At 51.3% G+C, this 17,363-nt stretch overlaps 5 protein-coding genes across 5 annotated transcripts; 3 read left to right on the forward strand and 2 right to left on the reverse strand.

The window, feature by feature from the left end:
- Positions 1 to 1,008: 1,008 nt before the first annotated feature.
- Positions 1,009 to 4,096, forward strand: GT037_009418 (uncharacterized protein; the record flags this gene model as incomplete). The annotated part of the gene is made up of 5 exons (XM_038934465.1): positions 1,009 to 1,422; positions 1,476 to 1,977; positions 2,024 to 2,111; positions 2,163 to 2,405; positions 2,458 to 4,096. The coding sequence occupies 5 exons, from the start codon at positions 1,009 to 1,011 to the stop codon at positions 4,094 to 4,096; spliced, it is 2,886 nt and encodes a 961-aa protein (XP_038782740.1).
- An 860-nt stretch (positions 4,097 to 4,956) lies between these two features.
- GT037_009419 (uncharacterized protein) lies at positions 4,957 to 5,886 on the reverse strand (the record flags this gene model as incomplete). The annotated part of the gene is made up of 2 exons (XM_038934466.1): positions 4,957 to 5,415; positions 5,467 to 5,886. The coding sequence occupies 2 exons, from the start codon at positions 5,884 to 5,886 to the stop codon at positions 4,957 to 4,959; spliced, it is 879 nt and encodes a 292-aa protein (XP_038782741.1).
- Positions 5,887 to 6,758: 872 nt separating this feature from the next.
- On the forward strand, positions 6,759 to 8,250 carry GT037_009420 (uncharacterized protein; the record flags this gene model as incomplete). The annotated part of the gene is made up of 3 exons (XM_038934467.1): positions 6,759 to 6,936; positions 6,984 to 7,649; positions 7,703 to 8,250. 3 exons carry the CDS (start codon positions 6,759 to 6,761, stop codon positions 8,248 to 8,250), a joined length of 1,392 nt encoding a protein of 463 aa, XP_038782742.1.
- A 2,983-nt stretch (positions 8,251 to 11,233) lies between these two features.
- GT037_009421 (uncharacterized protein) lies at positions 11,234 to 12,872 on the forward strand (the record flags this gene model as incomplete). The annotated part of the gene is made up of 3 exons (XM_038934468.1): positions 11,234 to 11,279; positions 11,330 to 11,668; positions 11,722 to 12,872. The coding sequence occupies 3 exons, from the start codon at positions 11,234 to 11,236 to the stop codon at positions 12,870 to 12,872; spliced, it is 1,536 nt and encodes a 511-aa protein (XP_038782743.1).
- Positions 12,873 to 13,126: 254 nt separating this feature from the next.
- On the reverse strand, positions 13,127 to 16,791 carry GT037_009422 (uncharacterized protein; the record flags this gene model as incomplete). The annotated part of the gene is made up of 3 exons (XM_038934469.1): positions 13,127 to 13,852; positions 14,062 to 14,200; positions 14,699 to 16,791. The coding sequence occupies 3 exons, from the start codon at positions 16,789 to 16,791 to the stop codon at positions 13,127 to 13,129; spliced, it is 2,958 nt and encodes a 985-aa protein (XP_038782744.1).
- Positions 16,792 to 17,363: the final 572 nt, after the last annotated feature.

Genomic DNA, 17,363 nt, shown 5'->3' on the forward strand with positions numbered 1-17,363 from the left:
AACAACCGGTCATTGCACTTGTGCTGAGGCAGAGCAGTGCCTAAGATTATTAATGACAGCAGACATGACAGCTACATTGATGCGAATCTCGTCACTGATGAAGGTGAAGGTGAAGTTTATCGACAGAAACAGCTTAGATGGCTAAAACGATTACATTAAGTCTGTGTATTGGAGATACCGGTTTCTCGGACGGATAGAAAAATAATTACGTGTTACTCCGGCGGTGGAGGTGGTAACGACCGCATATCTCCAGATTACCCGATGATGTACTTGTAACAAGTTGAGCATGTAACAGTATGCGAATCCTGTAGGCTCGATAATCTCAAGCACATATTTGCCCTGTCAGTTTCTCATCAAACTTAGTACACATTCCGAAGCATGTACAAATTGTTGCCTGATGGGCTACTCATGAAGCAGATCTTCGGCAAAGCTTGGGAATATTTCCCAGAAGAAGGAAGTCAAAAAGTAACGATACGGTTCGGTACCCCAAACTTGATTGAAGTAACCGTCGTACCGAGAGAGGCACCCTCATCCATTTTCAATATGTGCTTCTCGCCATAACAAGAAAGGCTAGTCAGAGAAGGGGGGTTAGTTGCCCAGAAGCCTCCTTAGCATTGTCGTCGTATCTAGTCATAGTGGATGGACCCCTCAGGGAGAGAGCCACTGAGTATATAGCCAGCAATGATGTTCCGTTGGCTCTCAAGCTCGTGATCGTGATGTGTGGTTGAAGATTGCCCTTGATCGATCAGATCGGCTCATACCTGGGTAATGTGTTGACGTTCTAAGCAAATACATACTATTCGCTGGTAGAGCTCGCAAGTATAAGAACACTCGCTGAGTAACGTGCTAGGGGTGATTGTTTTCAACATCTACTTTGAATAGCGTCCTACTCCTACCAAGACAAGGGGGTAGCGACGCAAGTTCCACTCCATCAATACTTGACCAATACCTCTCCAACCGTAAAATCGCTTCTCACTAGTCTTACTGCGCGGACAAAAGCTTTCTATCATGCGACTCTTTGCGTGGATACAAGCCACCTTCCACATCTTCGATGTCGTCAATGCATCTACGAGCGTCGCTTGGTCGAATCTCACTTCACAAGGACTCGAATTCTCAGAGGCCGACCGCGATAACCTGGATTGTGCACACAATCCCTATTGTAACTTCAATGAAGATCAGGGTGCGCACGAGTGGATAAGTGGTTGTCCAGGCCTCCCCAGGATCACCGAAGAGCTTTGGAGAAGACATAGGCACGTCGACGCGAAGTTTCTGAGGAAACACTTCCGGACTTACAAGAGACTACAGGGGAGCAAATATAAGCTTGCTTCCGACGAATTGACTTTTCCCGCATACATGGCGAAGCGATACGCCCCCAGCGTACCACCTAGTAGTATGCTCTGCGATGGCCTCAGCATGTGCACGGTAAGTATCTTACGTTTGGCTTGGAAGTTTACTTGCGCTAAAGGCATCAACAGTCCCCGAGTTGCCACGATATCGGTATGAACAACACTGCCGATGAAAGACGGGCAGCCATGTTGTTCTTCGAATTCGTTTCTGGACTCGATCATTCGTTTCACATCAGAAGCGAAGCGACCCAGGATCACTATAGGCACATTGTTGAAGACTTGGATCGGCTCACAGCAATTTTCACGTATGCCGATGAGCAGCAGGACGCAGCAGTCAAGAAGGAGGAGAAAAAGCAAAAACGCATACAACAAATGGAACTGGCTTTTGGCATCATCACAGCTGTCTTCGGACTGTTTACCACGGCTGCCAACATCCTGAACTATAGGCCAGGAACTCTTACAGCTATGTTTAACAAGTTCCCTAGAGCACAAAGTCTTGCCAACAAATGGCAGCGGGGTCTAAGTGCAATGAGTAAGAAATTCCCAAACGCTAGCAGGCTTGCAAAATTTGCGAGCCGCAGGAAACCCGGCGATGGCCTACTTCGCGAAAAGTCAATCGAAAACTCACAGAGTAAGTTTTGATCGCAAGTGCGAAGCATTTTTCTAACACAGGATAGAGCTGTGGACAATTACCAGCGGAGGCTGGCTAGGTATGCAAGGTTTGACCAAGGAAGTGGTCAAAGAGATCAACCACAAGAAAGATCTGTAAGTCAGAGCCGATATACATGTCCGAGAAGGAACGCTAATGACACACAGCCACGGGTTCGAAAAGACTCTGGATTCTGTACGTGCGGCTTTGGTTCAGCTCGACACCTTTGCAGTTGACGAAGCGCTGGAAGGGATGGCACTCCTCTCCTTGGGCTACGAAACGCATAATGGTCATAATATCGTCGATCTATTTGAAAAAGACTTTTTTTTTGGTGCCAACGTTTACTTTCGGGCCTGGATTCAATATGTAATTGAGATGAAGTCCTACGCTACCATAATAAGCGCCCTTTGGTATGCGCTGCATTTCCAACCACATCTTGTGAGTAGTGGCTAATGTTGACAGGAGGACTGAGGGCGTATACATCGTTGAGAGTCTTACTCCTTCTGGTCAAAACTGCGACCAAGACAACCGGGGACCAAGATCCAACAAAGTGTGCCTTGAAGAACGTCCCAACAGATCATACTGGACTTACGCAATGTCCAACTACGACGATAAGAAAACACGAAGTCCTCCAGGGTGGGAATTTCTCACAAGCGAAGAAGGTTTTCATGGTCTCTACGAGACTGACGTAGTTAGATCTGCACTTTGGAGAGGGGAGGTATGGTACCCGCATCGTGACAAGCAAGAGGAACTCAGATGCCGCGACGAGCCTACAGCTCCTGAACCGCCGGAGGTATATGCTGAAGGGGTGAATGCCACGGGCCCGTCTGAGTTGAATCCCACGAATGAACTTGCTCCAGGAGCGATACCACATCTGACGGATTACGGCAACGTTCCCGATGGCTTTGACATTCCGATATGTCACAGCTGGCTAGGCGAGGCAATCTCCGACGTGAACAGCACGAAGAACAACAACGCTCCTTGCCAATGCGATGGTCCCAACTCGACAGATGCAACATCCTGGGACCAACCTACCAACTGGACCTTCGCATACACAAAGAAGTTCATCAAGGACGGCGGGCTGTATAACTTTGACAACTTCGGGAAGAAGTGCAAAAGCTGCGACAAGTCGGGCACGAGTTGGAAGGCGTTACTGAGACTTGATGAAGAAGAGAAGCCAGCGAAGCACATGAAGGAGGCTTGGAACGGCGGCTGCTCGACCAAACCGCACAAGTCTCACCCGCTAGGGCAACCGCAGCTCAGCGATCCGCCAGAGACAAGTTCATCAGCTTCATCTACACCCAACTCTTGCACCCCAACACCCACCCGAGAGCCCATCGTCCAAGCTACATCTGAATTCGTCGCTCACGAAACACGATACCCAAAGAATACTCCCAAGAACATAACGCGACAGGGCGAGTGCAACGGACCATACTGCATCGTCGACACCGTTTACGTGATCCACGAGCAGAACTATGGATACAACGTTGACTCGTCCGTCCGAACCAGCGAACACGGCTGTTACGCTGGTGATGACTGGTGTTTCGAGCAATCAGCGCATGACATCTGCGAGTACCCTGATGAGGACGAGATCACAGATGAGAACGAAGAAGAGGAGGAAGAAGAGGTAGGCGAAGACGAGGATGAATACGCCGACTTCATTCAAGACGACAAACCTCAAAACAGCACCATCCCAGGCGACAAAGGCCCAGATGGCAAGATCTCAGGTGATGAGACAACAAAAGACAAGGAACCCACTCCCGAAAGAGACGAGAATATGAAGAAATTCGAAGAGGAACACAATCGCAAGAATCAGCGACAGGTTTGCTTCTGCGGTGGGAATGGTAAAGCAGGTCAACACGGCATCTCGTGCTACGATAAGGGCGTCACGTCTCGGACGACGACCGTCAAGGGCAGGATGAAGCAGACACACACACCAGGCAATTCTGCAACTGGTGCTCCAAACGCTTCTGGTGGCGAAGCCATACCTACGACCCAAGCAGCTCTTCGCATTAAGACTGTGTACGATGATGGTGGTGAGGCCGCACCCACGACGCAGCCTACCCTTCGGATCAAGACTGTGTACGAAACCATGAAATGAGACGTAACACTCCAAGCGATGCCAGAAGAGCCGAGTCTTGCTACCCCGGCCGTGGCTCCAGTGTTTCTTTCCAGCAGCTATGGTTCGCTCGCTTCTCACTTGAGGGTGACTATGGGCTGAGTTGCCTTTTGTGCGTGCGTGCGTGCGTGTATGGTGAGGGTGCAGGACAAATTCGCTTATCGGGGAATGGTTTGGAGAGCTAATTTCATGAGAGAATGCATGAGACGAGCTCGCTTAGATTTACGACTCCCAGCTTTCCGTTATTGGGGAGAGCTGGGACTGTATTTCTCTTTCACATTGTTAGTGGTGATGAGTGGAGAAGGGGAAGGGATAATGCTGACTTATCTTTGATACCGATATTCAAATTCAAACAATCGAGTCTATCTTGTATTCGTTTCCAGGACATGATCGTGATCACTGTCGTGTTGGAGGAGAATGTATTTCGCCCACCCACCTTGAAATTTGCAGTGCAACATCAGACTACCGTTTTCGACAACCCTACGATGATCACCTATCACTATTGTCTCATAGAACGATTGTAACAGAAAGAGAAATGGTCCAGACACAGCGACAATAAGATAAAAAGCTGGTGTATATTGAACTTGACATCATGCTTTGCGACAAAAGTAATATGAAACGCCCCAGCACTTGGCGACGTTTGACTTGGGAAAAGCAAACGAAACTGCAAATTTGACCAGCAAAAGGGCTGCATGCGAAAAGCAGTGGTAAGTAAGGGTATCGTCGCTGTCGTGTGAGGGCGAAGTAACGAGATGAAGAAACGATATTAGCAGTAAAGACGGAAAGAAACCATTACCAAACGCCAGACATGCCGAGAAGGAAACTGAGCAACGGCAAACAGCTCAGTCGTCCGTAGCGTTCATCTTACCCATTTCAAGGCCGACTTCCTCAGTCTTCATACGCTCACCATCCGGCCCTCTGCGTCCGCCTCCCACAAAGCCCCAAAGGCCGACTGCAGCCACAGCCCAAGCAATGACCATAAAAGGCACCATGACGGCACGGCCGGCAACCTCAACTGCGCATTGCTTACTATAATCCTCTCGCACCATGGCAGCACCTCCAACGTCTTGCAGGTCGCACGCCCAAGTCTCGAGATCAAAAGTACCAAAGTCGTAGCGAAAGAAGGTCTCTTGGGTTGCAGCTGTACCGTTCATGCGAGAAGCGCGGAAACTGACGAAGCCCTCGCGGAAATGCGAGGTGTTTTTGTGGGTGACGAAGATGGAGACTAGAGCGAACAGAACGAGAATGGCGTTGGTGATGTGCAGGAACATCATGTTGCGACGGAAGGCGTATGATTGTGTCTATCGAGTCATTAGCATTGAACACTTCTAATATATGGCAACTGTGCGTACCCGCTTGCCCATTTTCCAGTCCGTGACTACGAGTCCGAGGTGTGCTGCAGCCAGACATATACTAAGGGTGGCAGCGATAATGGCCAATTTGGCTGGTATTGCGTAGAGCATCCTCGGTAGAGCGGCCATGATGATGGCATCGCCTGGCTCGCCATCTTTTCTTGTAGTTTGGAAGGTGAATCCCGTCCGACGGTTGTCTTCGATGAAGCTATAGGTCAACGCCTTGAGCGTGATGACTGGAATGGCGATTACGAGTAACAAGGAAAGGAAGACGCTGTACAGTAGCCTTGCAATACGATGATGCGGGCATGAACTAGTGTTGAGTGGCTGGTTGAAAACTGGTGGGACATGTCTCTTGGAATGGAAGAGCGATGTGACTTTGTCGGCTGCCGGTGGGAGGGTGAAGTTGACTTTCGTCATATTGGTAGTGATATTATCTCTACCTTTCCCGGCTGGGTAATGATAGGATGTGAGCGGGCTATGGATGGAAGAATTATACGTGGACTGACTGATGGCAACGAGACATGGTAGAGTTACATAGCATCTGGTCACCGCCGAGGCATTCGTTCCAAGAGTTGCATGCTTGGGTAGTCGCCCACACTGTGATTACTTTACCTATGATCTCTGCTGAAAGATTTATCGTTCTGTCAATGCTGGAAGGGTCCTTGGTGGTACCTAGCAAGGACTTGCTTGAACGGTCGAGTACATCTCCGGCTTGTTCTAGATGAATCGTAATGCGACTGACAGGTGTCAAACGGTCTGGTCATCGTGTATTGGCTGTTAGCATGTGTCGCGACACGAAGTGTGAGAGATGCGCAACGCGCACGACCCGCCCACTGCACCGATGATGGTTCTCCCGCGTCGCAATAACGCACTCTGATAAGCGTTAGAGAGCTTTCTTGGGTGTTGGCGTAGTCCGAAAGCGCCTGAGGCATTATTTGATCACATATCATTGTTGATGGACTAATGTGCCGCATGAGACACGGCGTGATGGAGTGTGTAGATCCCCCGCAGGATGGCTTGCATCGAGAGGACGCGTGTCGCTCCTACTATGATGGGCCAGTATAGTCATCGCCGGATAGATCAGACGGCGCGTCATGTATATGACAGCGGGAAGTCTAATGGAGCTGTAGACGTCGATATGATATGTCGACAACAAGAGTGTGGTGATGGCGGGTGAAAGACGGTGGTGATGTCAGACACGCCCGAGCGCTAACTGTCGAGGAGTCGCGATTTGACGCGTTTGGCAAGGCATGTCGGCCAACAACACGCAATCCCCTTAACCACACGCCATGGCCTTTACAGCGCTCAACAACAAGCCATCGGCACCCATAGTACCCGTGCAAACTCCGCCTGCACCTGCGCCTGTACCCGCGCCAGCTGCTCCGACTCTCGCACCGCATCCACAGGAAATTGATGTCGCCTTCGCTAGCAACCATGAGCTGCGGAAGCGCGTGCACGCCGCGATAGGTATGTGGTCTCTATTCGACTCCCAACTATTACTAATTTCCTCCCAGACCAGAACCCCGCGCAAAGTACTCTTTTCCGCGACATTTCGACTTACATTCTTAATCAAACTTCGCAACCTGCTGCCGAGCCAGCAACAAAGAAACGCAAGATCGAAGAGAGCAACCCCCCGCAGAACGGCGCATCAGCGTCAGGAGGTAGTCTCACAAGTACTGCGACGAAAGCATTCAAAACATACCAAGCCGTCAGCGTCGCCATACCCCAGCGAAAGAAGTTCACTCTCGAACTGCTCGACAAGAAGGATGGCGGCATAAGAGCCATAGGCGCCAATGGCAATGTCGAATTTGCCATTGCGTGGAAAGACGTCGACCAGGTCTTCTGTTTGCCCATACCCGAGAAGGCCAAGAAGCAGCACCATTTCATCGTCATACCACTACACGGCGATGGAGTGGCGCCCGTGCCAGACGAATTAAAGGCCTCACCACCAGAGCCCATAGTATGGACGTTCGAGGAGGCGACAGGCAAGAACATAGTCGAAGGCGAAGATCCAGGTCCAGGACCGATGGCTGAGGCGATTCATCATTGCCTGATACAAGCTGGGACAGGAAAAGAAGTCGTCTTCCCAGATGCCGACGAATTCGCCAGCGCCGTACCAGAAAGTCACAGGAAGGGTGAGAAGGCATATCATGTCAAGGCACACAGGGGAAGCAAGGAAGGTGCGTCATGCGCACGAAAATCACGACCCAGAATTTCTGCTAACATGCTCTAGGCTACCTGTTCTTCACCTCGGTAGGTATCCTCTACGGCTTCAAGAAGCCTCTCGCATTCTTCGACTTCGCCGCTATAAACAGCATATCCTACACCGCCGTCCTGCGCAACACCTTCAACATTGTCTTCACCACACCAACAGGCGACATTGAGTTTGGCATGCTCGACCAGCAAGACTTTGCCGGCATAAATGAATACGTCCAGAAACACGGGCTGCAAGATGCTAGTCTGGCTGCGGACAGACGCGCAAAGAAGCTTAACGTAAACAAGGTGGGCGGCAAGAAGGAGAATGGAGCAACAGTAGAAGAGGCTGCCGGTGAGGAAGAGGAGAGCGAGCTGCAGAAGGCCGAGAGGGAGTTACAGGACCAGGAAGACGATGAAGAAGAGGATGATGACTTTGATCCGGGAAGTGAGGGCGAGAGCGAGGGTTCAGGCTCTGACAGTGAAGACGAAGATGGCGAGGGGGGAGGCTATGAGGAGGGCGACACAGCCGATGTTGAGTATGATGAGGTTGGTGGCGATGATGATGTTGACGAGATGGAACACTAGTTATGTTTCACGCATGAGTACGCGTGCGAGCGAGATACCGCGCTCTGCCAGGTTCTATATGAGCTCCTCACCATACACAGCGTCCTCCAAACTAAAGTGCATGCACCTCGCATTTCCCTCTGAGTTTGCCCAAGTACATTGTTTAAGAAGACGAGGATCGTGACACTCACTTTTCCGAATCCGCATCCCTTCTTTTTATCGTTGCGGCTGTCTTATGATACTACTGTCCTAACAATTCGACACTGCTTATGGGAACACTACCAAACATACAATAGTACATGCTTGGATGTGCGCGCATACATGATTCATGTGTCTGATCTCTCGATTTCTCGCATTGTTGAAGCCTGTGACGTGGCTGGACTGCGATCTTAGCCGTGAGGTTCAGATTTAGCCAGAGAGTGCAACTGAAACATTACAGCTACTCAACACTGAGGAAAACGAGTTCGTCACATGCAACCTGAACACGAAGCTTGGTACCCTTACGCATCTGAAACTGGTGCGGTTGTGACTTAGTTGCCACAGAACTGGATATACCAAAGTCTGAAGCTGTTCTGGAGTATCGAGATGTGCATTACAGACTTCTCAGTCGAGCTAAAGTAGTTTGAGCAAAGGTAATGAGATACCCTGCTCCTGTCGTTGTTTGAACATCATGTCTTATTCACCTTCCTCATGTCGTCGCATATCTACTCTCTGATTCTCCCAAGTCCGTCTTCTAGCTTTTCCTCTCTCTTCAGAGCTTACACTAGCTAATCCCCGTCGTCCTAGAGTGGAAGGCTGTGGTTATCGGGTTATCAAGTCCAACTGGGGATGACTTCCTCTTGCAATCGTCGTATCGCTGCCCAAAGCAAGAGCAGCTCGATCGAACCGCGTAATGCCTTCGCCTCTCCATAGATCCACGTGGTAAGGATAGTTGTTCATAAGAAGAAGGTGGAGTCCCTATAGATTGAATACGTCGAATACGGACCTCGCGTACAGAGAAGCACCGTCAAGCCGACCTCGGGATCAAATTGCGGAGGATCAGAGACCACGATGATAATGGACATGGTGTTGAACCTCGTTTGCGTCGATCGCGGCTAAAGGCAGCTTGACCCCACTACGGCCGTACCCATTATGTAGTTTTGTCCGTGTCTGTTGTCGTGAAGTGGCTCTAGAGTCGTGGCGCAGCCAGCCAACCATGTTGAATCGCACACCATTACATATTCTTACCACCGGATAATTCGTCCTTAGTAATTACCCCAGGTTTTCCTCGGGCCTTTTCCGAATGGTATATTGTAGTTTGAGATGGTTTCAGAAGTCAGTTTCTCCAAGAAACTTGGGAGAGGCAGTGCAAGATGGCAGCACGTGATTAATGATACTACTGCCCAGCCGGTGAAAAAAGGGCCTTTGTCGGTCTGGAGAAAATCACCAAGTCGAGCTGAACGGCGAAGAGATCGTGAATCATACGAGAAAACAAAATCATGCACAATTGCACAAAACACAGTCAGAAAGCAAAGTACGCGAACGTGAAACACTTGCTGTGTAAGATCGGGGCGCTCACCTTTGGTGCCACAGCTCAACCTCAAGCCTGCTGATTGCATCAACAAAACGCAATCCAGTCATCTCGATGAGATATCGATGATATTTCGTCTACGTATGCAGAGAGGATGCAGTCAGCTTGGCATCGTGATACCTCGGCGATTCTCTCCAAGAAACGCCGATGGTGTTGATTTTACTTCCTTGATTCCAAGGCTTCTGTCATAGCTGACGCGGTCGGGCAGGGCTGAGGCTGCAAGCCACCACTGCGCCTATCGAGACAGATGCAGCGCCACGTGAAACCGGAAAATGCAGCTGCAGATACACTGCAGAGCAATCCAAGCAGGAACCAACTCGATAATAGTAGCTATAGCACCGGGCACAATAGACCGTAATATGTGGAAATAGCCGAATCTCGCAGTAGTCTAGGAGGAATTTGAATGATTGAAAGGGGTAGGCAATTTCAAGGACTGCCCTGAGTCCAAGGTCTTGTAGAAGGCTGTCCAGATCGATGAGCACGAAAGCATCGAGGTCTGGATCTGAATGCAGATTGCTGACATGTCTTGGAGTGCGGAGTGGGAGTGTTGAGAGGCACCAAGTTGCGGCTTCGACGATGAAACGTGCGGCACATCCATGAGCAGGGACCCGCAACGGCAAAGGGTACCAAGTCCGTCCTCCCAGGGCTTCGCTACTAACTCACACGTTCACCACCCGCACGCGAACCAACATGCTCGCCTTCGCCAGCGTGCCCCAGCATCGGGACATTACTTTTGCAAAATACGTGACGTGCTATTCGCCCGGGTGCGAGTTACTTCTTTGTCCCTGCACATAGCCACCTCTACGCGTAAGGCCAAGCCGCGCCGCCGTTAAGTCCGCCAGCCCTCACTGGTATCACGATAAGCCTGCAACCATGCTCGCTCGGGTATCTCACTGTTCGTGCCTCATGGCGTCTGTGACGCGTACCTCTTGCACAAGTTGTGTTGTCATGTCCTGAGGTTGTTTGCGGTCTGCCCAGCCGGTGACGGGTCTCCGCAAAGCCGCCGCATTCGGCCAGCATTGCCCAACCACGCATCAGCAGTAATACCGCTGGTTCAACTGTGCCTACAGATACCTACTCACCAAACTAAGCCAAGTGTGTGTACGTAGACCATGCTTCTGTCAGCATCTGTCTTGGGCCTTGGATGGTACTCTTGGAAGGCGGACGATCCGGTCTCCACCATCTATAAACCTCTTTGTCCACATCCACCAAGAAACATCTGACAGAACATCACTTGCTCAAGTTCAAAACACCTTGTCTCATTGGTTCGTTGGCTCTCCTACCCTTACGCCAGATCGATAGCTTTGTCATCTACCTTGCTTTAGGGACGCCTCCCAAGCCACTTCAGCCGGGCGTTACTAGCCTCGAAGCGTCGAGCCCTTTGACATCTCTTACTTCAGTTTCCTTTCAACACTCTTCAGGGCCATCTCAAAAATGAGACACAATACTAAGACGTCTGCTGCAGGCCTATTGGCTTTGGGTAAGCCTATTGCCATAGCCGAGTTGTACTACAGCACTAACCACATCCAGCCTATCGTGCCTCAGCTCAAGTTGCCAATACCAGTCCCTCGGACGGTGTAACCTTTGGGCTCAACATTCCCGAAGCAACAGCAGCATCCTCCGATGCTGGGGAGATCTTTTTCTCGATATCTGCACCGAGCAGCTATGAGTGGGTTGCGCTCGGTCAGGGTAGTGGCATGGCCAATTCCAACATGTTTGTTGTATACACTTCAGCAGACGGCAATAACGTGACATTATCGCCACGAACGACAAGCAGCTATAGCGCTCCTAGCCCTAATGATGCTGCGCAAGTCACGCTACTTGAAGGCTCTGGTGTCTCGAATGGTGTCATGACTGCCAACGTGAGATGTGAGTATTATACTCCTTCATACAATTAGAACATCCATTGACATGTAATTCAGGTTCCAACTGTAACAGCTGGTCCGGCGGCACCATGGACTTTACCTCCAACAGCGGCAACTTCATCTACGCCTACCAATCCTCAGGGGGTCCCAAGAACGATGATTCTACGTCTGCATCTATCCGCCAGCACAGTAGCGAAGGCGTCTTCAATTGGGAGTTCGCTGCCGCTAAGGGAGGCTCAAGTGTAAACCCCCTTCTCAATACCTCCCCCTCCGGTACCACCGGCGGATCAGGCGCAACTCCGACCAACTGCCGCCAACGCCCTTCTGGCGCCGCAGCAACAGCATCAGGATCAGGATCAGGGTCATCGGCCAAACCCAGCAAGACTGCCTCCTACGACGATGACGACTGGTGGACTCACCGACCTACCGCGCGCCCAACATCCTGGCCTACGGACGCACCATGGGATAAACGTCAATCCGACGACTCCTCACTCCCCTACTGCGATACGCTTGCCAACAACGGCGGCGCCAACTCTGGTGTCACAACCATCTCCTCCAGCGGACCCAACACGAAGAAACACCTCATTGCCCACGGTGTCCTCGCCTCTCTCGCGTTCGTCATCCTCTTCCCCGCAGGATCCATCGCCATCCGTCTCGCTTCCTTCCCTGGCGTCCTCTGGTTTCACGCCTTGTTCCAGATCTTCGCTTACATGACATACACTGCTGCGTTTGGTCTAGGTATCTGGCTTGCTCTACCAGTCAGTGGCGGTCACTACATTGACAGCTACCACGCCATCATCGGCATGGTCGTCTTTGCGCTCATCTTCTTCCAACCAATCTTAGGCTGGATGCACCACGTCCTCTTCAAGAAGTACAGTCACCGCACTCTCTGGTCCTACGCTCATATCTGGGTTGGTCGCATCGCGATTACCCTCGGTATCATCAACGGTGGACTTGGCCTGCTGCTTGCGGGTAACTCGCCTGATGGCGAGATTGCTTACGGTGTTGTTGCTGGTGTTATGTGGGTTACCTGGGTTGCTGCGGCGATCTGGGGTGAGATGAGGAGGAAGAAGGCAGCGAAGTTGGCGGAGCAGCAGAGTCCCGAAAAGCTTACGGGCGAGAGGAGGCAGAGCGATAACAGCAGGAGTGATGGGAGTGATTCGGATCTGAACGGGCACTATAGGCCCGCTAAGGAACAGCAGGCGTGAGTTGTGTAGGCAGAAACGCGATTTCTGATTGTGGTGTCTGGAATAGTGTACCGAGAAGAGGAAGAGCGATGTACATGGTTAGGTGCAGGTAATTTCCTTTGTTTGTCCGTTTGAGCGAAGTATACCAATCATGTTTTGCACCTCAACAGGCCATGTCCATTCTGATCACGTGATGACTCGATTGCAAGTATTCTGAAACACGAACTTGACTTTTTCCATTCCAATGTCACTGCATGATGACAATATTTCGAGTATCATCGCCTCCCCAAACCAAACACTCTACTCGCTGCCGTGCTAACCTTGATTACATCCCGATATGTCAGGCTCACTCTTGTACCTCTGAGATTACTGCCACCATCCCTAGCGATCGCACCTTTCCCTTCCTGACTCAATAATCCCCAATTCGCCACCGTTCCCTCGCTCAATTCCTTATCAACCTCAATAGACGAGATACCGTGCATCAGCTCCCGATATGCACGACCCGTTGTGATGAGCAAGGAGCGGGGTTCCTGAAAGATACGTGTAGGTAGATGCAACATTCTCTCTTGCTGGTCGTCCTCGTTTCTAGTAGGTGAAGATTGCTCGATCTCCTGCCTCTCATTCCTGTCCTTCTTCCCATCTCCTTGGCCCTCATTACCCCCATCCTGCTTTCCTTCTTGAATGGAAAAAGGCTCCGGTTTAGGGAGCACATTCAAGCATAAACCCGCACCTAGACTAACCGTCGCAACGACATGGGCATACGCATCTCCGTCTTCGTGTGGCATGATGCCCTCACCGGGTCTATACTCGTTGACGAGAACATGGTTCGGCTGGCTGTGCGGTGTGTGGTCAAAGATTCCTAGGTCTTTAAAGCGAGATAGGATGGGGTTGGTGAGGTAAGCGGGCAAAGGGGCGGCGAGCAAGGTATTGTTTTTAGTGAGGGTGGAGGGCAGAGCCTGGAGACGCCGATGAGTGAGGTGTGTCCATCTCTGAGCTGGTATCTAGGGATATTAGTTGCATAAAGATGGTTTTCAAGGGTAGTGTAGTGAAGGTGTTTAGGTGTGTTGTACATCCCACGGACCGTTGCAAGGGGACAAACGAGGCGGGGTAGTTAATAGTAGAACTGCAAAACTCGTGTCTGCAGTCTCATGCGTCGGAGAGTAGAAAAAAAAAAGAAGGATTGGAAACAAGGGCGAAAAGGAAAACGCACCTTCTGCACAATTGACGATTCTTCTTCTGCGCTGATGAAATCTGAAATGTAGTAGAAGTCTGGTGGTAGACCCGCGATGCGAAAAGCCTCAAGGTTGGTCTTGGAAATTTCCCATTGATCATCCATGTTTCCTTTTCGGCTGGTGTGAGACTGTTACCAGCAGAAATGAAAGCCTTGCTCTATCGCAATGATATGTTGAAGTTGAATGAGCGATTGTTCGAAGATGATGTAATGCAGAGCAAACACGCCGCTAACTCGAGCTAGTCACGCGCTCACGTGCAAACAAACATTTTGATGTAGGTCTGCGAGCTGCAGCATGCTTCGACTCAAGATCATGAGATGGGACTTCTTGACTGAGAGTGAATGAAGATGGATGCATAAGTATGTAACATGCAACATGTAGAGATCTATGAACAACACAAAAGTAGCCGCTCCACAACTCCAGATACCCATGCTAATATCAGGACTATTTCCAACGCTCAAACTCACCCAAAGGGAGGAGCATCGGACCATTGTGCAACGTATTTGAGCCATATGCAACATCGCTGCATCAAACCACAAACCTGGGGCTGACTTCTATCCCAAGAAGAAAACGCCATATGACCCCGGCGCTGCAGACACCAAAAAACACATTCACATCACAGTGCAGCCGCCTGGACCACTTCGAGCACGGCGGCGACGACCAACACCGCCAGTAGCACCAGCGCCGCCTTCCTCTTCATCCGCATGCATCATCTGCGCTTCCCTCGCTCTTCTTCTCCGCCGCCTAGCTCCAGCACCACCAACACCTGCTTCCTCATTTAGCATCATCCAATCGGCCCACTTGCGTTCCAAACGCGCGGCGGCTGCGAAATCACCCCTCAAGACACGCTTGGTATGTTCCTCCACTGTAGGTTGCCAGTTATGGAAGCACTTGAGCTTGATAATCTCACGTGGATACGTCGCGACTTTGCTCGCAGAGCGCGAAGAAGGACGTGTGATCTCTGCATTTCGAGATAGGACTTCGCGAACACCGGTCCATGTTACATTTGCGCAGTCATATGCTTCGATGCGAAGACCAACCTCTGGGCGCTCTGAGTTGGTTAAGCCACGAGCGGCGCGGTTGCGGTTGCGGAGGCCTGATGCAGCTTCTGCGAGGACGAGGTCGGAGATGCGTGTGTTATCCATTTCAAGTGATGCGAGACGGGTGCAGGCTTTCAGTATGGGGAGCATGCCCGTATCTCCTAGATTTTCGCAGTAGGAGATGCAGAGGTGTCGCAGATGAGGGGCGCATGGAGCTTCAGCGAGTGTCTTCAGGACTTCGTTGGTCAATCCGTCGATCTCTTCAACGTCTAGATGCGTAAGAACTGGCACAGTAGGCAGTAAGCTGATCAACGAATCATCGGTGAGTCCACCGCATTTCGAGACTTGGAGGCCTTCTAGACATGGGACGTTGTGTACTAACGTCTTCAGGCCAGTATCAGTGATACTGCGGCAACGAGTGAGGTTCAGGTGCTTGAGGTTTCTAGGTGGGACGATTGGCCGGTCGGTAAGGACGTCGACCTCTTCGTCTACGCCCTCGATCAAAGCAGCCAGCGCTTCATCATTGAGACTGTCGCAGTTCTTGAGGTCAAGCCTTTCCAGAGTGTTTCGCTTGAACAATTCCACCATCAGGTCGACGTCATCCCAGCCTCGTACTTCACCAGCTCTGATGTCTCGCAATTTTTTACAACCCTCGACAACCTTTTTCAGCCCACGGTTGTCGATGTTGTTACACCATGAGATGTTCAAGACTTCGACTCTTGGGCAGTGTGCGGCCAGAATCTTCATCGCTGCATTTGTTGCGCCTGCGAGACCCGAGAGATTGACGTGAACGAGGCGGCTGTTTTGAAGTAGGAAGCAGTGGATAGACGTCCGGTCAATCCGGCATCCCTGTAGCGAAAAGTTCTCCAGATTCTGGCAGGACTCAATGAAGCCGTCCTTGCCCCAGTGTTCCCTCAGTTGTACGCAGCCTCTCAAGTTCAAATCCTTGACAAACGGACCCGCCGATGTGATGATGTTGACCAGAGCGTTGGCTGAGATGTCGCGGTAAAAGTTGCTCGTATCGAGATCGCTCCACAGCTGACCGTCGAAGCACATGGTATGCCACGATTTGGAGACGCGAGAACATCGCACAACTTCCTTGGGTTCGAGATATCTGAGAATCTGCATGCGAATCTCGGTGGGCATGTCGCCCCAAAAATTGAAGTTGGCTCGTCTCTGTACCTTGCGTACAGGCCGCGAGAAGTAGTCGCTCTCGGCCTCGGTGCCATCCCGGGTGAAGGGTCGTCGTGCCGAAGGGAGAGGTACTGAGGATGGAACGTCTGGTGTTTTCATGCGTAGGCGGGTCCTCTCATCCCAGAAAGGAGTGCCGGGCGGGCTGTTGGCTACGGATGTTGGTGCCGTAGAGTAACCATTCGACAGTTCCGACGAATAGGAACTGCCGAATGAGTTTCCATACGGCGAGCCAGGCGATGCAAGGGAGACGCAAGACATGGATGCCTTTCCGCCGCTTCTCAGACTGTGTGAACGAGGTCTGCTCATGTGTGCTAGACTATTGGAAGACGCCATGCGTTGTAGGCCCATGAACAGACGCTGCCTGCCCTTCATCTTTGGCTGCTCGATCATGATGGCGTCTGAAGGAGGAGTTCCCGGCGAGGGGTTCACTTCGCCATGGTTGACGACCACGGAGTCGATGGATAGCGGCTCCATGGTGAGGCGTGGCTGTGCGGTGCGCGGTGCTCGGTGATGGATGGTTGGGCGCGGGGAAGGAGGGTGCTGTCAATGTCGAGAACCTGACCAGGATGTCGTCACGACTGCAGGAGCAAGATGGCAGGTAGAGAAGGTGGGAACAGTCCCGTACCAGCAAAAAGGAACAAACGCAAGAAAGCTGACGTCGACCCGGCGGTTGGGTGCGCGGTTTTTGATAGCTGAGCGGATAGCGGAATGGGGCAGTTCCAGTCTAGAAAGGCGAAAGGCGGGGAGCATGGCCCGTGTTATGCGGCGAGCGAGCGAGGCAGGCCGATCAACAGCCCTTCGGTTCAAGAACGATCTCGAGCCGTCAGCTAGCAAGTCGACCGAGCGCTGACTATAGCGTGTAACAAGATGACGCGAAGGATGCCAGCAGCAGCGACGTGCAGCAGCTTTCACGTACTGCCACTGCTGTCGTCCAATGTCTTATCGTCGCTATCAGAAGGCCCGATTGGAACGGCGCCACGTGCGAGATCTCGGCGGTCACCAGCGCACCTCCAAAGAGAGACATTGGTCGCTTGACCTGTCTCACA

The sequence above is a fragment of the Alternaria burnsii genome (genome assembly GCF_013036055.1).
Source record: "Alternaria burnsii strain CBS107.38 chromosome Unknown 728, whole genome shotgun sequence".
In the NCBI taxonomy this organism is placed as follows: Eukaryota; Fungi; Ascomycota; class Dothideomycetes; order Pleosporales; family Pleosporaceae; genus Alternaria; species Alternaria burnsii.